The sequence below is a fragment of the Anolis sagrei genome, chromosome 5 (genome assembly GCF_037176765.1).
Source record: "Anolis sagrei isolate rAnoSag1 chromosome 5, rAnoSag1.mat, whole genome shotgun sequence".
NCBI classification, from domain to species: domain Eukaryota; kingdom Metazoa; phylum Chordata; class Lepidosauria; order Squamata; family Dactyloidae; genus Anolis; species Anolis sagrei.
In genome coordinates this window covers 100,488,504-100,513,981 of record NC_090025.1, presented here as the reverse complement: position 1 = coordinate 100,513,981, position 25,478 = coordinate 100,488,504, and the positions used below count along the sequence as shown (strand labels likewise).

The 25,478-nt window shown below is 38.5% G+C and overlaps 1 protein-coding gene across 2 annotated transcripts in view; it reads left to right on the top strand.

Annotated features, from left to right (window-relative positions):
• SMC1B (structural maintenance of chromosomes 1B) overlaps positions 1-25,278 on the top strand; it is a 44,373-nt gene extending 19,095 nt beyond the window's left edge. The window contains exons 12-25 of one of the 2 annotated variants that reach the window (XM_060776159.2): positions 179-325; positions 1,574-1,708; positions 2,101-2,217; positions 4,563-4,669; positions 5,604-5,745; positions 9,957-10,102; positions 13,928-14,081; positions 14,517-14,615; positions 17,335-17,491; positions 18,349-18,503; positions 21,145-21,296; positions 22,922-22,991; positions 23,513-23,623; positions 24,570-25,278. In XM_060776159.2, the coding sequence (XP_060632142.2) occupies positions 179-325; positions 1,574-1,708; positions 2,101-2,217; positions 4,563-4,669; positions 5,604-5,745; positions 9,957-10,102; positions 13,928-14,081; positions 14,517-14,615; positions 17,335-17,491; positions 18,349-18,503; positions 21,145-21,296; positions 22,922-22,991; positions 23,513-23,623; positions 24,570-24,677 (1,800 nt within the window). In that variant the 3' untranslated portion in view covers positions 24,678-25,278. The remainder of the gene's footprint in view (positions 1-178; positions 326-1,573; positions 1,709-2,100; positions 2,218-4,562; positions 4,670-5,603; positions 5,746-9,956; positions 10,103-13,927; positions 14,082-14,516; positions 14,616-17,334; positions 17,492-18,348; positions 18,504-21,144; positions 21,297-22,921; positions 22,992-23,512; positions 23,624-24,569) is intronic. The other variant, XM_060776160.2, reaches the window with a different exon arrangement.
• The last annotated feature ends 200 nt before the right edge of the window (positions 25,279-25,478 follow it).

Here is a 25,478-nt window from a genome sequence, read left to right as displayed (position 1 = left end):
TTATTTTGTATTTTATTGAGGGGCACAGAGTAGTAAAAATTAACTTCATGCAGTTATTTATTTATAGATAAATAAATTTTCCTATTTATTGTTTCTTCAGTCCAATTGTATGTGGCTAATAATCCCTTACTTATATATAAATGATTTCAGAAAAAAAGCCAATATCTTAAATTTTCAGACAGTAGCTCTTGATGGAACTTTATTTTCAAAATCTGGAATAATATCTGGAGGCTCATCTTATTTGAAAATGAAAGCTAGATGCTGGGATGAAAAAGAAGTGAGTAAACTCAAAGAACGGAGAGAAAAACTGGTGAATGAATTAAAGGTAAAGCTGCTGAAAAAGGAAATTTCATCTAACAGTAATGTATTGACTTTGATTCTGTGAAAAATTGTTGTTTTCTTTATAATGCCTTCATGCTTTCTTGCGCTTCCATTCTACCTCGGTGCCATCTCGCATGACTGCAGCTTTTATAGTTTTATAAATTTTCCATCATCATTTAATATACTTTAATCCAAGAGTAAACCTTGGTTGTGAACAGTTGTAATGTATCAAATAGTAAATTTTATATCAGACAGAAAGGAGGGAAGATATTTAGTTGGCCAGTGCTCTGAGAACTAGTAAAGCATATTGATACGACTGTTGTATTCTTAGTATGGATTAACTTGTTCCCAAGCTCATTGGACAAGCCACTGCATTTCCCGTCAACAGTGTGGGGACAACAGTGGGGATTAGCTATGCTAGATTGTTGGTAAAATAACTGCAACAAAGATTAGAAACACTTCGATCACTCAGAAAGTGCACTGTATAAATGTTTCCGTTGGTTGCTATTGCTATTATTATTATAGTTCAGTACTGTGAAGTCTCTTTGTGTATGTATGTACAATATTGTTACACTGAAACTTTGGGCAGTCAACCTATCTTTGTCAAGTGGAGCAGTGTTACTGAAAATCTTTGGCAAATAACAAGCTGTGTGGCCGTTGCATGTGTATTGAAATTCCTTTGCAAAGAGAGCAGCAGTAATTGTTTTGTGTGATATGAACTTCCACAACAGCATACCGTAACTTCAGTAGAGGTGAAAATAATTTAGATAGAACTCAAAACAGAAATGATAAAATACAACAAACAATAAACACATAGTTAAGAACCTAACCATAAAATATTTGGGTTAGATGTTGACACTGTTATACCTTGTATATTTTGTTTAAAAAGGTAATTTCCATAGACCAAAACATTAAAACAATGCATTAATCATGGATTAAGGTGTTGCCTAAGTTGTATCAGACATCACAAAAATATGTTAGTACTTTAGAAGTTGTTAAGGATTGTATCTGGATATTATCTCTGTGCTGTGGAAGGCATTAGTGGGAAGTAAGATTCCCAAAAATTGCCTCTCTCCATGTTCGTAAGGTGAATGCTTTGCATTAGTTAGTACCCGTGCCCTGGACAAAAACCGAGTTATCTTTATCTTATATATACATCATTCTGTACCAGGGTGAAAATATAAAACCTTGTGTCTACAAATATAAAAAATGCTTTTGAGTTTACAATTACCATCAAACTCTCTTTCCTCAGGACTTACTGAAAATTAAAAGGAAGGAGGTTGATTTGAAACAACTGCAGGCTCAGTGCCAAGGAATTCAAACACGACACAGATGTTCACAAAATGAACTGGAAGTTATTAGAAAAAGAACTGATAATTTCAACCAGGTAGTATCAGATATATACATGGTTATTTCTCTTACCTTGTGATTGTATCTAATGTCTGGATATGTCGATTACTAAATAGATAATCGTATGCTCGGGTTTTTTTCACCCAGTGAGAATATAATTTTTTAACACTCCACATATCACTGTTTTAGGAACTGGGACTTTCATTCCAGGCCTGTTTTATGCTTGTCATTTTAAAAAGTGTTAGTACATTTAATTGATCGGAAAACTAAAAATATTATGTGGAATGTTATTGCACATTCTGAAATACCGTAGTGTGTATTATTGCAAAATAAGTGTATGATTTCAGAAGAAATTATTCTATATGGGTAATAAAAAATAAAATATAAGACTATTGTTATGTATCATTGTTATTGGGTATTTCTATTTAGGAAAAAAATAGGCTGGAAAGTAAACGAGCAAATATTGAATCACAGTGTGCCATGCTGAATGAAGGAATGTTACAAAGAACTGCAAAAATGGATGGAATTCAGAAGAAAATAAATGAGGTATATTGTTTGAAACATGGCATTGCAGGTAGTCCCTGAGTTACAAACATCTGACTTACAAATGACTCATAATTAAGAATGGGGGTGAGACAATGGAAGTGAGAGAAATCTATCCCTAGGAAGGGAAATTCACCCCTGTAAGGGTTATCATGGGGAAAAGGAGTCTCAACTGAAGCCTTATTGACAATCCTTGTTTTCACGCCACATTTTTGAAAATTCAATTCTCACAGGGACAGAAGGTGACATGAAATCTTCTGAACAGGGGGAGAGACAGCAAAACAAATCCCACAGGGATGTTAACCCTTCCCTATGTTATCCAAGCTAAAAATATATACATTTTGACTGGTGTTGCACAAATGTATCTTTTCTGACTTACAAGCAAATTAAACAACAGCAAACCTAAAAGCACTCCATGCAGTCATGCCGGCCACATGACCTTGGAGGTGCTTATGGACAACGCCAGCACTTCGGCTTATTTATTTATTTCGAACATTTTTACCCCGCCCTTCTCAGCCCCTGGGAAGACTCAGGGCGGCTTACCATTGGCAATAATTCAATGTCGCATCATAAAATACAGAATAACAAATATAACAATTAAACATGAACATTAATAAATAAAGATTAAAACAGTATACTTACACTCTGATTAGCTATTGCCCGTCTGGTGGCTGTTTAGCTAGCCATCTACTAATGATTACTCCGCTTAACTTACCCAAATTCTCTTCCATGCCATAGTCAACATTATCAGTTGTCCTTTAACTTGATTGCCCGAAGGCCTGGTCCCACAGCCACATTTTAACCTTTTTTCTAAAGGTGAGGAGGGATTAATTTCCCCGGGGAGCAAATTCCACAGGCGGGGGGCCACCACCGAGAAGGCCCTGTCCCTCGGCCCCGCCAAGCGTGTTTGAGACAAAGGCAGGGCCGAGAGCAGGGCCTCCCCAGATGATCGTAAGCTCTGAGGTGGGACGTAGAAGGAGATACGTTCGGACAGGTACGCTGGACCTGAGCCGTATAGGGTTTTATAGGTCAAGACCAGCACTTTGAATTGTGCTCGGAATTGGATCGGCAGCCAGTGGAGCTGGCACAACAGGGGGGTGGTATGCTCCCTGTATGACGCTCCGGTGAGTAATCTAGCTGCTGCCCGTTGGACTAATTGCAATTTCCGAACAGTCTTCAAAGGCAACCCCACGTAGAGCGCGTTGCAGTAATCTATTCGGCTTAGAAATTGAGATGAGCAACACACCCCAGAGTTGGACTTAATGTCAGGGGAAAACCTTTACCCTAAACCTACAGAACCTATCTTGTTTGTAACTTGGGGTCTGCCTATACTTTTGTGTTTTTGCATGTTAAGTTGTTTGCTTCATATTAGAGTCCAAATAAAGGTTCAGTTGAGTTCATTGTGCAAAACAAACACCACAGGAGTGTTGACCCTTCCCTATGCTATCCAAAGCATGCATCTATCTATCTATCTATCTATCTATCTATCTATCTGGAATTACACTTAAATAATGTACCTATTCCAACTTACAAACAATTCAACTTAACAAACCTGTAGAGCCTATCTTGTTCGTAACTTGGGGACTACTATATTATAATAACTTTGTTGTTCATTCGTTCAGTCGTCTCCGACTCTTCGTGACCTCATGGACCAGCCCACGCCAGAGCTCCCTGTCGGCCGTTACCACCCCCAGCTCTCTCAAGGTCAGTCCAGTCACTTCAAGGATGCCATCCATCCATCTTGCCCTTGGTCGGCCCCTCTTCCTTTTGCCTTCCACTTTCCCCAGCATAATTGTCTTCTCTAGGCTTTCCTGTCTCCTCATGATGTGGCCAAAGTACTTCAACTTTGTCTCTAGTATCTTTCCCTCCAGTGAGCAGTCGGGCTTTATTTCCTGGAGGAAATAAATATAATAACTAGGTGGTGACAAAATGTTCTAGGGGACCTATTTCCCATGTGGCTTCTTGTGGTACTTTTTATTTTACATATACTGATAATGTTCTTTATGATGGTTAAAGACCAAACTAAATGCAATGTTAATATTCTTGTGGTTAGCAATTCTTTTTTTTGGAATTGGGTGGGGTGGGTGGTCCATAGTAACTAGGAGTCACAGTGTAGGTAGGAGAGCCATAGTTTGTATTCACAGAAGAGTTTCCAGTTCTCGATTAGCAAGAACATGTCGATCTAGTCTAGACATTATCCTTAAACTAAAGTATCATTGTTTTAGGAATACAAGCACAGCTAAATCTTAATTTTTAATATCTACTCAATATTATACTATGAGAAAATTATCATTCTGGAAATGACGTGTAATTCTTCCTGTTATGTATATGGGGGCATGTTGCAATAGGTGGAAGACAATATTTTCCGTGAATTCTGTGAAGAGATTGGTGTAGAGAATATTCGTGTATATGAAAAAGAGCACATACAACTGCAGGAAGAACTTGACAGGAAGAGGTAAGTATTCAGAACACAGGAGCATCCATATTTGGTAACTTATAGTTGGTCTCCGTAGGGCCGTGGTGGCACAGCGGGTAAAACCGCTAAGCTGCCAAACTTGCTGATTGAGAGGTTTGGGGTTCAAATCCATGGATGGGGTGAGCTCCCACTGTTAGCCCCAGCTTCTGCAAGTTGAAAATATGCAAATGGGGGATCAATAGGTACCGCTTCGACGGGAAGGTAACGACGCTCCATGCAGTCATGTCAGCCATATGACCTAAGAGGTGTCTACGGACAAAGTTGACTCTTTGGCTTAGAATTTGAGATGAGTACCACCCCCCAGAGTCAGACACTACTAGACTTAATGTCAAGGGGAAACATTTACCTTTATGTTTAGGTGGTCTCTATCTAGTTTCAATGTAACTGTGAGAAGAAAGAGAATTGAATTTTCATGTGAGAGTACATGGAGGGATATCCATGCATTGCTACTGTTTTAAGAAGATTCGGTTCATTATAGTTTCCAACCATCTGATGGTAGTACCTTTCAGGCAAGAAAACTCATTGCTTGGGACCAATACTATATTTGTGCCGCTGCTACAGCTCTTCCTTTCTTCCCTGGAAGTGCTCTAGCGACCAGAAGCAGATGGCTTGGAGAATGCGATTAGATCACGGACTTCCCATTTTAAAGATAATTGCTCTAATGTTTCTAAAATGATTGAAAAATCAAATTCTTCCAATTGCTCTGGTCTCTCCCAAGCCTCATGCATTCAAGTTTTTGCATCATGCTGAACTATTTTTCCTCTAAAGGCATTAAAGGCCTTTTTTCCCTCCACATAGCTTTAAAAGATAAGTTAATTTTTATTCATTTCTTAGTCATATTTATAGGAAAGCCAACTATTCCAACATTGTTTTTCACTTTTTTTTAACATTATGCTGCCTCATGTTTGTCTAGGTCTGAATTTGAAAACCAGAAGACACGACTGAGTGTCCAACTTGAGTACATTTGCAGCCTCATAGAAAAGGAAGTGAGGAAGATTAGCATGCTGAAGGAGAGTACTTGCAAAGATGAGGCTGATATCATTCACCTGAAAAAGGTAATAATCACTTTTAAAATGTTGTGAAATGTTAGATGATATAATGTCATTTATCCTTGTTTTAAACCTTACATGATTTGCTCGTGGGCTGCCATGTGGCCCTCAAAGTGCTGTCATCTTTTTCCCGCCACTCAGCTAAGCTGGAGCTCATCTATATTTCCAGTTCTTTGTAACATCAACTGGACACTGACAAATGAATAGTAGTTTCTGGACCACTTGCAGTAAGCGAGGAACAGTGATTCAAGATGGTTGTGATAAGTAGCTGATTAAGGCTTCCTTCTTCCACTCCAGAAATCATGATTATAGATTGCTGGGATCCTTCTTGCTTTCCAAGATCTCTGCATGGAAACACACAGTTATCTTTTAGGTCAGGGGTCTTCAAATTTTTTAAACAAAGGGCCAGGTCTCAGTCCCTCAAACATTGGAGGGCCGGATTATAATTTGTGAGTAAGATGGACCAAGCCAGGTGTTTTATTGTTTTATTGTTGTAATGATTGTTTTATTGCTCATTGATGTATTTTTAAAATTTGATTTCTTTGATTTATTTTTAATTTAATTTGATTGGTGGGGATGAGGGAGAGGGCCTTCTCGGTGGTGGCCCCCTGACTGTAGAACTCACTTCCCAGGGACATCAGACATGTCCCAACTCTGGCAGTCTTTAGAAGGAACCTGAAAAGGTGGTTGTTCCAGTGTGCCTTCCCAGAATAAGGAAACTCTCAACAATATGCCCTCAAAATGCACTTTATCATTGATTTAGGACTGATTGCGTTCCCTCACTTTTCTCTGAAAATGTTCACGCCAGCATTATTTTAATTTTAATCTAGTACATTTGGTCCAGCCATTGGTTTTTAAATGCTTGTATGTCACTGTTGATTGTTTATTGCTTATTTTTGTTTATGTGATTTATATGAATTTTATTGTATTGATTGTTTTATTTGATGTTTGTTTATTGATGTACAGGGTTAGTCAAAATGAATAGGCCATATATATATATGTATATATATATATATATGGCCTATTCATTTTGACTAACCCTGTATTGTGGGCTTGGCCTCATGTAAACCGCACCGAGTCCCTTGGGGAGATGGTAGCGGGGTACAAATAAAGATGATGATGATATTTTTTTTAAAAAATGCATGAATTCCTATGCACACTGCTCATATCTTATTTGTAGCGCAAAAAAACCAACTTAAAAACAATACAATAATTAACATGAAGAACAATTTTAACAAATATAAACTTATTAGTATTTCAATGGGAAATGTGGGCTTGCTTTTGGCTGATGAGATAGGATTGTTGTTGTTGTTGTGTGCTTTCAAATACTTTCAGACTTAAGTTGACCCTGAGCGAGGGCCGGGTAAATTACCTTGGAGGGCCGTATCCGCCCCCCAGGCCTTAGTTTGAGGACAGCTGCAACAAAATAGCTATGATTTGAGTCTCCCTTAATCAAAAATCCAAAATACAGGCAGTTCCCAAGTTACAAACAAGATAAGTTCTGTAGATTTGTCCTTAAGTTGAATTTCTAGGTGGAACAGGTACTTTATCTTAAGTGTAACTCCAGCCAAACATACATATGTGTATGTGTGTGTCAGCTTTGAATAGCATAGGGAAGGATTCACCCCTGTGGTGTTTGTTTTCCTGTGCGTGCCTCTGTTAAGAAGAATTTGCCTAACTTTCTGTTCCTGTGGTCATTGGATTTTGAAAAATGTGGCTTGTTGTGGAACAACTATTGGTAAAAAAAGCTTCAGTGGAAGACACCTTTCCCCCTATGATAATTCTTTTGGGAGTGGATTTCTTTTCCTGTAGCCTCACCCCCATTCTTAACTATGGTGTTTGTAAGTCGGAAGTTTGTAACTTGGGGGCTGCCTGTATTCCAAAACCCAAAATCTTTTGCCACCTGTGTCCCCCTTTGGGAAAAAAGGGCTCGTCATAGATCCCAGTGAGTTTTTTTTATTTAAGGAGCTTGGATTTGAGAAAGAAGAAGGGAGAAATGCTTTGAGGGCTCATCTTACATAAGCTTCCAATCTTGTCTTCCATCTAGCTAGCCAATGGTGGCATGTAGCAGAGTGGGCACCCTGGAAGTGGCCACATGGATGATTGTGCAGCAACCCCATTGGTTGATGCCTATATCAAGCCCAGAGACTCTCGAAAATCCCCCACCGTGACAGGAGCAAATTGATAATACAGTTGCAATGTATAAAAAAACCACAAACAAAGTTAAAAACTTGGCATTATGCTAGATTCCCTTTGACTTCAAGTGCCTCTGGAAAATGTGCAGACAACCTTGGAAGTGTCTTCTCCCCATCAGTGTAGCCATTCCGTCCTTGCCCAAGAAAACATAGAACTGGTATACTGTTCAGTGCTGGTAAAAGGCGCCCTAAGCCTCTGAAGTCACTTGAGCTTCCAATGACAATGATAAATCCAAGATTTTCAGCCGACTGCAAACCTGATCCTTTATCCGGTATAAGTAGCATACTTAACTTGTCTTCCGAGCCCCCGGTGGCACAGTGGGTTAAACCCTTGTGCCGCAGGACTGAAGATCGACAGGTTGCAGGTTCGAATCCGGGGAGAGCGCGGATGAGTTCCCTCTATCAGCTCCAGCTCCTTATATGGGGACATGAGAGAAGCCTCCCACAAGGATGATAAAACATCCGGACGCCCCCTGGGCAACGTCCTTGCAGATGGCCAATTCTCTCACACCAGAAGCAACTTGCAGTTTCTCAAGTAACTCGTGACAAGACAAAAAACAAAAACAAAACTTGTCTTCTCACTACATGATTTTCGTTCTTTTTGTTGTTCTGGTTTTGATATACATTTTAAAAGAAAAATTACAATTACTCTAAAGTTAATACAGTTTATATTGACAATTTCTTTTCTTGATGCATGTTGGCTAGTGCCCAATGTATTGCCCAAAACTCAGATCTAATACATTTTTCTTTATCTGTCAACATCTGATATGAGCATGCTGAGGGCATTCATTGCTTTTAGTATCTCAAATAATAATAATAATAATAATAATAATAATAATAATAATACTTTATTTATATACCGCTCTATCTCCCTGAGGGGGACTCAATAGTTGTGTCATTAACTTTATATCAAAGTAGGTTAAGGTCGTGACCGTGTCTGTTAACATCATACACTATATTAGGAGCCCCCGGTGGCGCAGTGGGTTAAACCCCTGTGCCGGCAGGACTGAAGACCGACAGGTTGTAGGTTTGAATCCGAGGAGAGGCGAGTGAGCTCCCTCTAACAGCTCCAGCTCCTTATGCGGGGACATGAGAGAAGCCTCCCACAAAGATCAAAACATCCAGGCATCCCCTGGACAACATCCTTGCAGACAGCCAATTCTCTCACACCAGAAGCAACTTGCAGTTTCTCAAGTCGCTCCTGACACGACAATATATATATATATATACACACTATATGTTGTGTTTTTGGTCATCGTCCATCTCGTTCCCATCCCCCCCCTCAAATTCTCAGATGGTAGAAACATAAGATACATGTGATGCTGTAGTAAGCATAGCATGAAGCAGTTTGGAGTTTTCATTTTAGTATGGAACATATACAAACTTTTGTTTGTACAAATGTATGGGGTTTTTTATTTCCCAAATAAGCAGGGCACTGAATGAAGTACTTTATGTTGCTTAGTAGAAAAATGTGTTTGGATTTGAAATGCAAATAAGCAGCTAATATATGCTTTATTTTCCCAAAAATTTGGGGTGGAGGGAGGGGTTTGAAAGAACGTGGACAAACACATTATCTTTCCTCCTTCTATGATTTCAAAGTTTTCCAGAAATGTTACTTCTCTAGCCACTACTAATATGAGGAATTAATCTGTTGTCATAACTGCAAATTCCAGTACATAAAAGGTATTTCTATTGTATTGGTTTTATTGTGAGCCACTTTGAGTCTCTTTTTTTAGAAAGAAAATGGTGGATACATATAAAATAATAAACAAAAATTCTGGAAATTATGATTCCTTATCTGCTTGACAGAAACATGTCAATAAGAACTAGATCTAACAAAAGAATAATACTTATCCTGTGTGTTTTAAAACAGATAGCATTATATTACTTAAATCAACAATTGTTTAATAACTTCATTTCAGAAATGTTACTGCTAGATAGCCTTGTCTGCTTAATCTTTTCATAGTGTTGTTCTGTTTCTAAACTGTAGGTTTTTTGAAATAGCATATTTTTCTTATATAGGTTGAGGAGAATTGCTTACAGATGGTAGAGGAAGTTATGGCAGAACTGCAGCAGCTTAGGGAGAGGCAGAATGTTAATAAAAATGAAGTTGCCAAGGCACAGAATCAAGTTGACGAATCAAGGAAGATATTATTAACACTAAATAGGTAATTGATGCTATTAACCAATTTGCATTCCTGATATTTGAAACTCTGTTCATAGTTTGGAGGGATAGTTTTGTTAGATTACTACAGAAGTATTTAAATTGAACATTCAAGTTTTACAGTCCTGTATGAGTGATGGTGAAGTTCTGGCTCCTGAGAGTTGTGGCAGAAAATGCCTGCAGGTATAGGAGGTTGTCACGTATTTCTCAACCTTCCTAATGCCGCGACCCCTTAATACAGTTCCTCATGTTGTGGTGACCTCCAACCATAACATTAGTTGCTACTTCATAACTGTCAATTTGCTACTGTTGTGAATTGTAATGTAGATATCTGATATGCGGGATGTATTCAATATATATTTCCATTCACTGGACCAAATTTGGCACAAATACCCTGTTGGCATGTAGCAGTGTATCGCAGAAGCTCAGAATAATGGACTCTGGAGTCTCCGGTAAAAAGCAGGTTTCAGCTTTACTAAAGCAGCTCAAAATAGACAACATACACCATCAGCGGACAGATGTGAAGAACACAAACTGAAAGAGATAGGCACAAAAGCATACTGCAGCTTGAAGGGAGTTTATCTCTGGCACTCCCTAATCTTTCACACAGCAAGAACTCAGGGTCACATTCTCACAGCCTGTTACTTTGCTGTTTTTAACCCTTCTATGTCAAACTACATCCTGGCAATACAATTCTATTACAATCTATTACAATCACAATCCTATCACATAAAATTGCATTTAAACATATATGATACATAAATCATACACTGACATACCCAACATGTCCAAATTTGAATACTGGTAGGGTTGGCGGAAGATTGATTTTGTCATTTGGGAGTATTCGTTAATGGGATTTATAGTTAACCTACATTCAAAGAGCATTTTAAACTCCACCAACAATGGGATTGAACCACACTTGGCACACAGTACTCCCATGACCAACGAAAATACTGGAAGGGTTTGGTGGACATTGACCTTGAGTTTTGGAGTTTGTAGTTCACCTACCTCCAGAGAGCACTGTGGACTCAAACAATGATGGATCAGGACCAAACTTGTCATGAATACTCAATATGCCCAAATATAAACACCGGTGGAGTTTGGGGAAAATAGACCTTGACTTTTGGGAGTAGTCGTTCCTGGGATTTATAGTTCATCTACAATCAAAGAGCAATCTCAACACCATCAATGATAGAATTGGGCAAGATTTCCCACATAGAACCCTCTCGACTAACAGAAAATACTTTGCATCGTCTCCCGCAGTGAGGGCATTGGTTTCCAGGTGGAAGGCAGTCCCGGTTGGGTTTGGCTTGACACGCCTAGACAGATAGAACATCAATAAAAGAACTATTTATAGTTTTAATGAGATGTAGAGGAGTCTGGAGCAGCATTTTTCAGCTGTTCTGAATGCTTCCCTACTTTACTTGGCTCAATGTGATGCCTTTCTTTAGACTGGGAGGTTTCTCCTGGTGGAGAGGGGAGCTGACTTGGGGAAAACATGGCTGCTCCCAGCAGGCCTTTGCAGCTAGAAGGGGCCACCTGCAGCAGCCAGCCAATGGCACCATCATACTTTGGCAGCTCTGGCAAGCTGGGCACTGTCCTAATGAGAAAGGTTGAGACTGATCCCTTGGATCCATTTGGCAGACTATTCAAAAAAGGACTTGTGGGGATGGGGCACATTTTCATGACACACTTAGGGAATTCAGGTGATATGCCAGTGTGTCGCAACACACAGTTTTGAACACTTTGCTGTAGAGCCAAGGACTTCTTCGTGTTTATTGAAATAAAACATTTTCATTACAACATATTAACTGAGATCCTGTTCAACTCCAGCAGAGCAGAAAGGCTCTAGCGGCAACCTCCCACCAGAGACAACAGGGTACCATAGCAGAACTTTTTACTTGGGTCTGAGTGCCAATACATAGTGGGACAGATGGCTTGGGAAATCGCCTGTGGTTTAGCAACTCCATAGATCCACTTCCTTCCCTGGCAGGAGTGTGTGCAGGCCGCAAATGGCAAGGTGACTGTACTTCATCTCCACTGCCTTTCCATTGTGATTGCCTTGATGTGTCATGTACCCCTCTGAACCCTCAGAGGAGAACTTGGAAAGCTGGGCACTGTCTTGGGAACTTGGAAATGTTCAACAGGGCTGTAAACTAGGGCCATTTGGTCTATTCAAGGTTGAGAAAAGAGCTGGAGCCACAATCAAAGAATGATAGTGCTGGGGTTTGTTTTAGCTAGTTGGGGAATTAGAAAGCTGGGAATAAGTAAACAAAATAGGCAGGGAAGTCAAGAAGAAGGATGGGTTGTTGCCTGTGGATATTAGCAATGCTTTTTGAATGTAAAGCTCAAAAGTAACTTTCTCTCCATCTTGTATTGATCTGGATAATAAAGAAATCTGATTTCCAAGCTTGCTAGTGGGTGGATTTCATCCTAGGGATCTCCAGCCCACAAAATGATGCACAAGTGGCAGAAGTGTCAATTCACTCACACAATAGTCCATTGTATGATCATTTTGACATAATAGGATAATGTCCCTGTTGAGTAAATAAAAACAGCTCAGTGCCCCATGGCATTATACTGAATATCCTCTTTGCTCCATCTGTTCCAGTTCTCATTATTCTTGTGTGGTGGGTCATAAATACTGAATTTTGAAGGAAAGTCTTCAAATTCTAGAATTAATTGAGACATTATGTGTAACTCACATTCACATAAACAGATACAATTTCTAAAAAGGCAAAAATATGAAAGAGCAACAATATAAAATAATATAAAAGAATTACAATGTAAAACATAAAAGTACTACATAAAATAATTGACATACAGGTCTTGACTATTAAAATTCAATGCCTTTTAGATACAATAGAACAGGGGTCCTCAAACATTTTCAACAGAGGGCCAGGTCACAGTCCCTCAAACTGTTGGAGGGACGGATTATAATTTGAAAAAAAATGAACGAATTCCTATGCACACTGCGCATATCTTATTTGTAGTGCAAGAAACACTTAAAAACAATCCAATAATTAAAATGAAGAACAATTTTAACAAATATAAGCTTGTTGTTGTTCATTCGTTCAGTCGTCTCCGACTCTTCGTGACCTCATGGACCAGCCCACGCCAGAGCTCCCTGTCGGCCGTCACCACCCCCAGCTCCTTCAAGGTCAGTCCAGTCACTTCAAGGATGCCATCCATCCATCTTGCCCTTGGTCGGCCCCTCTTCCTTTTGCCTTCCACTTTCCCCAGCATAATTCTCTTCTCTAGGCTTTCCTGTCTCCTCATGATGTGCCCAAAGTACTTCAACTTTGTCTCTAGTATCTTTCCCTCCAGTGAGCAGTTGGGCTTTATTTCCTGGTTAAATATTTAAATAATTTAAATAATTAATTTAAATATTTACCTTTAAATAATTAAAGGTAAATATAAGCTTATTAGTATTTTAATGTGAAGTGTGGGCCAGCTTTTGGCTGATGACATAGGATTGTTGTTGTTGTGTGCTTTCAAGTCATTTCAGACTTAGATTGACCCTGTGAGAGGGCTGGGTAAATGACCTTGGATGGCCATATCCAGCCCCCGGACCTTAGTTTGAGGACCCCTGCAATAGAACATAAAAGATAAAATTCTTTAGTTAAAATCATCATTTGAGTTATCAATTAGTAGTAAAAATACAACTCAAAAATACTTAAGAGATCAATTATTTTTCATAAAGGAAACTCTTGTCAACCCAGGCTTAAACCTAAATGAGAATAAATAAAAAACATTGTCATAATTTGTACCTTCGATAGTTGAATATAAATGTTAAGCTTTGTATCTTGTTTCTTTGTTTCACTGACAGAGAGTTGGTGACTCTACAAAAGGAAGCCGTAGTGATTGAGACCTCGCTGGAACAGAAAAAATTAGAAAAACATAATAGGCTTCTTGAATGCAAGCTTGAAGACATAAAGATAAACCTTGTTTTGGGATCTTTAGATGATATTAGTGAAATTGAGGTATAATATGAATGCTTTCTTGCAATAAATGATAGCAGTTGTTGAGTTTGTGCATAACAAGCCTCTACTTGTTCTTGAGCAAACTAAGGTTTCATCCTACTACATTTTAGCAGAATTACTGCTCCAATTTGATGCTGAGAGCACACATTGACAGAACAGTTATGACAGAGTACATGTAGGCCCATTGGTTTTGCCTTCATCTTATTGCTTTGGTAATATGTTGAACAAATTGCATCAGATTGAAGAAAGCTATATACTTTCTTGGTAAAGGAGAGACTGCAGAAAGTTGACAATATAAGACTTATGAAGAACTGGAAAACGAATGAGAAAGAAATTGAACATAGATGGAAAGATTGTATTGGAAGAGACAAAAATACATACTGTCTTAACATGCATTTTATGCATTTCATGTTTTTAATTGAACGTTTGTTGTAGTTGGGACCTGAAACTGAAAGTAGTGAAAGAACCGCTGATATCTATGAAAGGGAAGAATTAATTCAAATAGACTATAGCACACTTTCAGAAGAATTAAAGGTAAGAACATTCGCAGTCTCCATTTGTAACATTACATTCCTTAGCATCTTTCCTTAGCTTAATTTTTCAGAAGATTCTGTCTGATGTTACACTTGTGGGTTACGTATGCCATCTCTCCTAGCGTGGTGTTGCAGCAGAAATTGTTTGCTTGACTTTCCTGTTGCACAAACACTTGAACTATGTTCTAGTTAATAATTGTTGTGGGTGTCGACAGTTTCCTCTCATGCCTTTGTAGTGGATTTTTACTCCCAGCTCTCTTATAAGGAAACCTTTTGTTGGTGTTACTGAGAGCTTCCAGTAGCTTCAGGAACTGAAAGGTGTTCATGAGGATTGCTGCACGTGGACAGTGGTGAGAACTGTTGAAGATAACAACCTTCTCAAGCCTCCTCTATTTAATGTTATATCTGTTTATAATTTGTCATTTTATTTCCTGAAGTGCATGTCGTCTTCTTTGGTTTGCAGTTTCCTTAGCTCTATGTACTTGAGGCAGTGGGAGGGGCTGCAGATCACGTGTTTAGAATGCAGTTTAAACATGATGACAGTTGAGGAATGACAGCTGAGGCATGAGTCAGTTAAAAAGACAGAAGTCAGTATTAGAAGTTCGAAGACAGTTAAGCCTTGAGTCAGCTTGAGTACAGAAGTCTGTTTTTCAGTCTGATGTCAGTTTAGGAAGTTAGAAAACGGTTGATGCTTGAATTCTTTGAAAGTAGATTCTTATGAAAGAGAACTGTAGAGAGCAACATTGTTTTTGAAGAGACTGTTAAGTTAAAGATCAAACTGAAATGTTTTAAAGTTTACTTTCAAGTAATGTTCCTGTATATACATGAAGTTATGAGTAAAACAAATATGTTATTTTAAAGAAGTCTACTTGAATCTTTGTCTGCTGAGAGCATTGAATAGAAACAAGTTCTCTATGTGCCCAGCGATCATCCATTACTCAATAAACTAAAGGAATACCTCCATAAATCTACTGCCCAATAAGTTATGATCCTAACAGGTCATAATCCATAATCCCCAATAGGTTGTGATCCTAACAGGTCATCATCCTTATCCCAGTAAGAACCTCTACCTAGTGTGTCACAGATGGGACATCCCTGCAGTGGCTATTTAAAAATTTCAAATAAGCTACCGCATTTTACCACATAGTCACCTTTTTTCCCTTTAAAAAGGGGTGGGACTATTAAGTGGTGTGAAATATGAGAGGCCTATGAAGCTTCTCCCTGCTGGCAGCCAAAGGAGGCCCCATAGGCCTTGCCCGCTAGCAAGCAACAACTACAGGGCCTCCTTAAGCAGGCAACCGAGAGAGATCCCGTAATTCCCGTTCACTCACAGGTGAGTGAGCCTTCACCTTCCTAAACACCTCCCCCCCCCACCCCCACCCCACTCCCGCCGGGAGTTATGGGGCTTCCCTTTAGCTCCAAATGGCAGGCATGTGGGCAGCTGTGTGAGTATTACATGAGGAGAGTTTTTTAATCTTCAAATTTGGCACCCCCAAAACGGGGATGCGTCTTACATGTGGTGGAGACGATTATGCAATGAAATACAGTACATTGTGTTACAAAGTGATAGTGAATGACGTTAAGGATGCACAGCTTCTCAGAAACATAGATAATCTGATGTGTATTGATTTCCAGATTTGCTTCTTTCATGAAAAACAGATTGCCTATAGACTGTACATCTAATGTAGCTGACCTGCTCAGAATCTGTTCTTGCAAATAACACCATGCCTATATAGATACTAGCTGTATTCACCACGCGTCACTGTGGCCAAACTTCCCTCCCTTTTCTCTCCTTCCCTTTTTTTCTTTCATTCTCTCCTTCCTTCCTTCTCTTCCTCTTCCCTTCCTCCCCCCCCCCTTTTCTTTCCCTTCCTCTTTCTCCCCTTTCTTCCTTCTCTACCTATTCTTGGACTGCAACTCCCAGCAGTCCTCCTGATCAATCTATCTACCTACCTATCTCTATCTGTCTTATCTAGCTGGAGGATTACTGGAAGTTGCAGTCCAGAAATAGGAAATTGGAAATATACAGGGATTGGGATGCTCTCAAAGAAATCCAAGGAGAAGAAAGCTTGCAGCTTGGAAGCAGTGCTTTTGAATCATCCTCCTCTCCTAAAGGGCCTGGTCTAGGGAATGCTGGGAGCTGTAGTTCAGAAGAGAGTGTGGATATGCTATTGTGTGTTTTGTTTGCCAGGAGAGTCATTTTGCACATGTGCTATAGTGTCTTCTTGCTTTTTTTTTTTTTGGCTTTTAAGTCCCTTCCTCTGTGTTTTTCAGTGTTTTTATAAGTGATGGTCACTCATTTTCCTGATAGGTATATTGTGTCCAAATTTCATGTCAATTCGTCCAGTGGTTTTTGAGTTATGTTAATCCCACGAATTAACATTGCATTTTTATTTATATAGATTGTAATCAGTGGTTCTCTTCCAGATATCTCTTTAGAACGTTTTATATTAATTTGGCATTGTTAATGTGCCTACTGTATTAATTCTCATCTGTACAAAAAAATAATAGTTTGAGTTTATTGTTTTTATTTATGGTTCTTATTTATGGTCAGGATGAGGGCCATGCGCCACATGAGGCACAACAGAGAGGCATCAAGATGTTGTGTGATCTACTGTACACCTTATCGCCTACCCATTTTAGAAATTCAAGATGGTGTTTAGAGTCCCAGAAACATTTCCCCAATGTTCTTACAGTGCTTTATTTTGTGTTACAACTAGGACTTGCAGTCTAATAAAGAGATTGAGGCTCGCCTAGAACAACTTCGGCAGGAAATAGCATCTAAAGAAGATGTTTTAGTAAAAACAGTTGCACCAAATATGAGAGCACTTGACAGATTACATATTGTTACCAATAGATTTCAAGAATCCGTTGATGGTAATAGCCTTTCTGATTCATTGCAGTAATTTATAAGATGCAGAAAATACTTAGCTTCCAACAGTTGCCTTCTTTTACAAATCTAAACTTTTGGTAATTAACAAATTAGTTTCAGTCTATCCTTTTATGTATGTGTTTATTTGTTGATCTCATAAAACTTGAACTTGTAGCCATGTGATCATTGTATTATGCACCCAAATCCAAAAACACTAGTGCAGCTTTATGGTATCAATACTTCAGAAAGATTTATAATAGTAGCTTTCCATGTTTCAGTTGCAATGTTTGCAAGGCAATTCCATTTATTTTCATTTGTCACATTAGTCTGATTAATATCCAATAAAGATAGTAAAAATTTATGTTCAGTTCTTTCAAAAGGATGGGTATTTGTACATATGTTCTGTAATATTGGAAAAAGTAAACATTTATGGGCACTCAAATTTGAGTATTGCCACCGAGGAATCGGGTTTCTTTCTTTTCCAAGGAATTAGGGTTTCAGGTTCTTAATCCTACATAGATATTATTACTATTTCACATATTTTGTAGGTTTTGATAAATTCAAAATAGAAAAGAAATTCTCACCCAATGGCACTGAAGAGCAGTTAATTGAAACTGTTATTTAATTTTAGTTTATGTTCAATCAGAGCCTTATAACATATAGGAGGAATTCAGCCATTGTACAGAGATAAAAAGTATTATACATGCTACTTAAATGTATGTATATCTGTTTCCATTGTTCTTTCTGATAAATAATACTATTTTTGTGTTTGTAAGCTGAGTTTAGATAAGATGTTATAATCTTGGTTCTCATATCAACAGTTTAGTATTCTACTAAATCCAGTTGAATAATCTTTTTATAGTGTTTGAGGCTCATAGAAAAGAGGCCAAATTATGTAGGCAAGAATTTGAGAAAGTGAAAAAAAGAAGGTATGAGCTGTTCAGCCAGTGCTTTGAGCATATGTCAGTAGCTATTGATCAGATCTACAAGAAGCTCTGCAGAAACAATAGTGCTCAGGTGTGTACATCTAAAGATATTTCATTAGAGCTCATAAATATAAAAAGTTGTCAGTTTATCTATTTCCAATGTGTATTTATATCTATCCTGTAATATTCCTGGATGACGTACATCTTGAAAGTTGATAAAAACCAGTAATCATTATGGTTGGGTGCTTTAGAAGTTGTCATGCAAGAAGTAATGTTTCCAAACTCTGCTTAAAATACAGGCCGATACAAAAAGAATACAATCTCAGTGTCACGTGTAACCGTTGTGTACCACAATAACATTAAACAGAGGCAGGAATTAAAAATAAACCACAAAATCCATGTAAAAGCCTCTTGGCTCCTAAAAAGACTTGGGAGTTTTATTTGTTTTTTATATATCACACAGAACTACCCAAGCATCTCTCTGGAAGGCATTTTATACGTAGAGTATGCTGTGCGTTCTCTCTCTCTCTCTCTCTCTCTCTCATTCTCTCCCCCCCTCTCTCTCATAGATAGGGATGGAATTCTTCACTAAATTTGTTCTCAAGGAAAATAATGATTAGGCTCTTAGTATCTGCTTGAGTTTAGTTCCAGGACTACCCATGGTTCTTATTTGTGGTCTCTGTAAATGCACACCAATGGGTTAACTGTGCTTGTGTAGTGAAATTCGGAATCTTAAAGAGCTCTAAAGTACATTTTATAGTACCCCAGCCCACCATCCTGATGATATATAATGGGTGGGCAGCATCATTGCTTCAGTTCTTTTCTTTTTACCACATCAGTAGCGAGAGAAAGAACCATCACTCATTAGTATTGTTAGATTTAGGCCTACTACTGTATTCAAATAACTTTCTGTAATAGATTAGATAGTTTTAGTTAGGACAATCCTTTTGTTATTGGGGCTTCCACCTAGCCATGCTAGTCAGTTGGTAGGCATGGTTAGGTCCAGTCAGAATCTTCGTAATACAGAATAAATTTGGAAAAATTACCTTTTTGAAGTGATTGTGAACTTTTTAAGGAAACCGGAAGTTCCTTTGTCCTTCCAAATCTAGTCTCGCCATTTTTCTTCCTACTCATGTAATGTGATATAATAATAATAATAATAACAATATGGTATTATAATTATATATTTATATTACATGTAATATTACTAATAATAATACGATGTAGTGGTATGGTGCAATATAGCAATGTTTAATGCTGATATTGTACTATGCTAATAATATAATATATTGTATGTGATATATACCTTGTAAGCCGCTCTGAGTCCCCTTCAGGGTGAAAAGGGTGGCATATAAATGTCGCAAATAAATAAATAAATACTCAGGAAGTGAGTCAGAAATTATTCTGGTCCCTGACCTGGGCTCAAGCCGGAGGAGCCAGTTTTGAACTGGGAAAGGCTGATTTTCTTCCCTTTGCTTTCCCCACTTCTGCCTCAAGCCAGAGAAGCCAGTTTTAAACCGGGGAAGGAAGAAATTTCCTCCGCTTGCTTTCCCCCGCTCCTGGAGTAAAACAACTACTTTCAAAGTAAAGACCACCCAATGAAACAGGAAATAACACTTTCAAGATATTAACGAAAGGATTCAGAAGTCTCGGAAGCTTCAAAAAGTTTTGAACATTTTTTTCCGTGAAAATTGGAATTGACTTTAGAATTGAACCACCGGCGCCCCTTACATCTGAAACAAGTTTTGAACCATTTTTTTAAATCAAACAAGCCTATCAGCTAGACTAGTTTTTTCTCTGTGTTTTTTTGAGCATGCAAACCCCTCAAAATTCTTATTTATCTGGATTCAGAGAGGCATACTTCGATGTCAACCACATTGTTTAAATGATGTGCAGGCTGTAAGGTTAAAATACCTAACCACGATGGCCATTCCCATGGTTTAGTCTGCCTTGGTGAGGCGCACGTGTTCTCGCCCTGCAAGATTTGCCAGATCTTCACACCAACAGCCAGGAAAAATGGAGCAATGCCTGAAAGCAGCCATCTACAAGACCACCCTTGAATATCAGCCTTCTTTCTCTTGTCTCTAAAGCTGAGGCCAAATCTGAAGCCAAATCTGACGCTTCATTGGTGGAGGCCTCTCTCCTATGCCCAAACACACTCACTCGAACACTCGAACATCCAAAAAGAGCAAGGCAACAGCGGTGGAAACCCTCAGGCTCTGGCTGCCAATTTGTACAGGCCATGGACAAGTCTGGAATGATGGGTGTTGTGCATCAACATCTGAAGAATTCAGGTTCTCTGCCCCTGCTTAAATGTCTGTTGTCATCTTTCACACACACCAGTTCAGGTGTAGAAAAGCCTCTCAAGCCAGAGTAGTCAAGGTCCTTTCTTCTCACCAATAGTTTTCTTCTGCAAAATCATTCTTTCTTAGATTGATCTGCATAAAACGATTCCCTAGTGTTTCAGAATATCATAGACCTTGATAATGTGGGAGAAGGATGATGGACAGATTAGATATAGTGGTATACAGGACTGGACTAGTATTAATCATATTCAAGAAGGGAAAACCACTTATCTGTTTTCATTCAGAATTTCTTTGCAGCCCTTGTTTGAGAAGAGATTTTAATTGCATTTTACATTCATGAAAACCAGTAAATGTTATAATTAATTTAAGCGTGCAGTCGAAAAATGTTTTTGCTGCCAACTGAGAAAGAGCCCATGTGTGTTTCAGGCTTTTCTTAGCCCCGAGAATCCTGAGGAACCTTATTTGGAAGGTATTGGTTTTAACTGTGTTGCTCCAGGGAAACGATTTATGCCAATGGACAACCTGTCTGGTGGTGAGAAATCGGTAGCAGCTTTGGCTCTTGTGTTTGCAATACACAGGTAAGAAGGATGCAGTTTCGCTGATAGATTATGCTCAGTGGATTTTTTTGTTTGTTTTTTAGAACTTGCATTTTTGTAGCTCTTATTTTTCCAAACGACCATGTATGTCAGCTTGTACATCAATAATATTTTATTATTCATGGTGCAGGGCTTATGATATATTAAATACTTTCATATTTTAAGAACAAGGATGAGATAATCCTGCCACTCTTCCACAACCAGTATGTTTCTGTAACACAGGGGTGAGAAAAATGCAAGGCCCAATTGTTGGAATTGTTCTTGGCCAGATTATTACATTATGAAGCAAGAAGCACTCAAGAATATGGTTAGGTTTTCCTCTGCCAGAGGAAAAAGTGCCACCCTTTATTAAACGTTATATTTTCAACAGCTTTGCATCTTTGAGGGTTTCTTGTAGCGAGGGGTCCTCCAATAATAATAATAATAATAATAATAATAATAATAATAATAATAATTTATTTAGATTCCGCCCTTCTCACCCCGAAGGGGACTCAGGGCAGATCACAGTACACATAAATGGCAAATATTCAATGCCAATTTGTATGGACAATACACAATCAGACAGAACAGAAGAAGGTGCCATGGAAGGTTGGGCTCGAGTCCAGGGGGTGCTGTTGCTCTATCCTCTATGACGAAGAGCCGTCAGGACTTCCTCTTTCCTTTCGGTCGCCCATCATTTTCTGGTCTTCTTTCTTTATGGCGTCATAAAACACCTCCCATGCTTTTAGCGGTACCTAATTTCTCTGATCACACCTAAAGATGTTTTCGAATTGCTTAGGTAAACAATGAGCTAGGCTGAAAGTTGGCAGCTCACGCCAACTCGGGGCTTCGAACTTGCAACCTTTTGGTTGATAGATCTTATAATTGCTGATGATTTACCAGCTGTGCAAAACCTCTGGCTCATAGGTGATTCCTTTCCACTCTTTAAAGTTTAATCTGTTCCAGGATGTTTCCTCCTTTTTGGCAAGAATAGATCTTGACAGTAAGTTCCATTTTCTGGTAACATCAGTCCTACGACATTTTCTTCTTCTTCTTGTTATAAATTAAAGTGAAAACTGGGAAATGCACAAAATAGCAGTAATTATTATTTTTTCATTCCATCTGATGAAGGTGAAAGTAAAGGTTTCCCCTTGACAGTAAGTTGAGTTGTGTTAAGACTCGGGGGTGGTGCTCATCTCCATTTCTAAGCCAAAGAGCCGGCGTTGTCCATAGACACCTTTTAGGTCATATGGCCGGCATAACTCATGGAGCGCCATTACCTTCCCGCCGAAGTGGTACCTATTGATCTACTCACAGTTGTATGTTTTCAAAATGCTAGGTTGGCAGAAGCTGGGGCTAACAGTGGGAGCTCATCCCGCACCCCAGATTCAAACCACCGACCTTTTGGTCAGCAAGTTCAGCAGCTCAGTGGTTTAACCCGCTGCTCCACCGGGTGCTCCCCATCTGATGAATAGGCACATGTTCATTTTTATAAAACAGTTCTTACAAAGCATTCAGAAATATACAGAAGATACTAAAACATGACCTTGTAGATAAACGCACAGTTAAAGATACTACCTTTACTTTTAATAAATCTGTTTACTTGTATTTATTTTTCCTGCCTCAAGTTTTAGACCGGCTCCCTTTTTCATTCTGGATGAAGTTGATGCAGCACTAGATAACACAAACATTGGCAAAGTAAGTACTTTTCTGTGTTCCTATTTGCATCTTGCTTTCCTGATTAAAATCCAAAGTGATGTACAATTAAACATAAAATCAAATAAATAGTTGTAAAATAGCTACATGTGTAATCTTGTTTATATAAAAAATAACTTATGAGTTTATAATAAAATGTTTCCTGTTCTGATTCTTTTCTGCACTGTATTTTTGTGGAAAAGAAGGTTGGGGAAATGCAGCACAGAATAGGTAAAGGTGATTGTGATTGTATTTTTGCACTGTTTTATTGTATTCTTGTGTTTTATTTACTTTATTACGATGTTTGTTTTGGGTTTTGGTTTTATTTTGGTGTAATGCATCACTGGGCTTGGCCTCAGCATTCCAGAATCTAGATGAAGCCACTGAGAGGGCCTTTGGTGCGTTAGAGAATTTAACTTGAGTATCGATGAAAATTAACAACCTCACATTTGTGCAACGTGTTTCAATTTGATGTATACTTAAATCTAATTATCCCTATTTTGCCATCTTTTCTCCCTTCCCAGGTCTCAAGCTTCATTAGGCAGCAGTCCCAAGAACAGTTCCAGATCATAGTTATCTCTCTAAAGGAAGAGTTTTATTCTAAAGCAGATGCTCTAATTGGAGTCTGTCCTCAGGTATATATAACTTAACATAACTTATTATAATAATACAGTGTAAACAAAGCTGAGCAAACTACTAACAAAGGAAACTATAACAAACAATACTGATATATCTTCCACACTCACATTAAAAAACAAATCAAAATTGACAAAGACAATCTATATAAGACTATAATAATCTTCTCATCACAGTTTGGCTAATGTTCTTCCTCTACTAACGGGTAAAATTTAAAACTCAATCAAAATCCACAGGCGTCATCTTCTTTCTTAATAAAAGATTTTAAAAGATGGCGTTTTTTTAAACAAACTCTCCAAAAGATGTGTTGTTGAAGGCTTTCATGGCTGGAATCACTGGGTTTCTGTGAGTTTTCCGGTCTGTATGGCCATGTTCCAGAAGCATTCTCTCCTGACATTTCACCCACATCTATGGCAGGCATCCTCAGAGATCACGAGGTTTGTTGGAATCTAGGCCAGCGGGGTTGATATATCTATAGAATGTCCAGAGTGGGAGAAAGAACCGTTTGAGGGAAATACGAATGTTGCAATCGGCCACCTTGATTAGCATTGAATGGCCTTGCAGCTTCAAAGTCTGGCTGCTCCGTAACTGGGGGAATCCTATGTGGAGAGATGTTAGCTAGCCTAGCAGGAAGCAGCCAGACTTTGAAGCTACAAGACCATTCGATGCTAATCAAGGTGGCCAATTGCGACATTCACATTTGCCTCAAATAGACAAGAGTTCTTTCTCTCACCCTGGACATTCCACAGATATATAAACCCTACTTGCCTAGTTTCCAACTCATTATATCAAACAAAATAGAAACTGAATATGGTTATAAATTAGAAACTGATTTTCTAATGACATTGAGGATTGGGACAGTAGAAATAAAGAGAAACACGTAAATAGCTATACCTGTATATTATGGTAAGAAATTCTAATTAGTGATTTTTCCCCTCTTTTCAGCAAGATGATGTTATGTTTAGCCAAGTTCTGACCCTGGATCTTACTCAGTATCCAGATCCTGAGAATGAAACACGACAGAAACGCAGAAAGAGCTCTTTGCAGAAATAAGGCGCTGAGCGTATTTGTGGTAGTTGAGAAATGTTGCCTTCACAGGTTTGTAAGTGCTAATGGGTTACTAAAGCATCAACCTGTTTATAGTGATGTTGTGAATGATTTAGTGTAAGAACTTGTTGTTCAGCATTATGTTGTTTGAAAGTTAATAGCTAAACTCATGGCTTGTAGTCCTCCATGATGGTTTTCTTGCAAGAAAGGAAAATGAACATCTGCCGATGGTGGAGAATCAGGGTTGAAGAAATTCCCTTCACTTACTACTATTAAGAGACAAATATATATTGGCAAAACAACTATACACAGAAATCAAAAGCAAAGCCATTTATGGGATAGGGGGTCGCTATAAAGAGGGATAAGCATGATAAAAAGGGTGAAGCACACATATTAAAGCACATTTCCATGTCACTCTGCCATGTTATAGGAACATTATTCCACAAAGAGATCAGTTTTCATCCTGGTTGTATTGGTGCAAATTCTGTCATTTGGGGGCTTTTTAACTGTATGTTAACTTTGATCCTTAAGTACTGGGACACTGCCCTGTGTTAACAAAAACAGTATAATTAGCAAAGAAGCATAAGACTGTTCATTTAGTTTAAACATTGTCCTAAATGCATATTCTGTGTTTTGAATTGGTTCAATAAATTTTGTTCAATTTCAGTTACTTACAGTTTTTCCTATGTTCCTTGAATCCTCTCTATGTAAAGGAAGAGTTATATACAGTGTACTACAACCTTCAACCACTACTCCTAGGTTTGAGCAGTACACTCCAGAAATAGCTGTCTCTGTGAGGCAGGACAA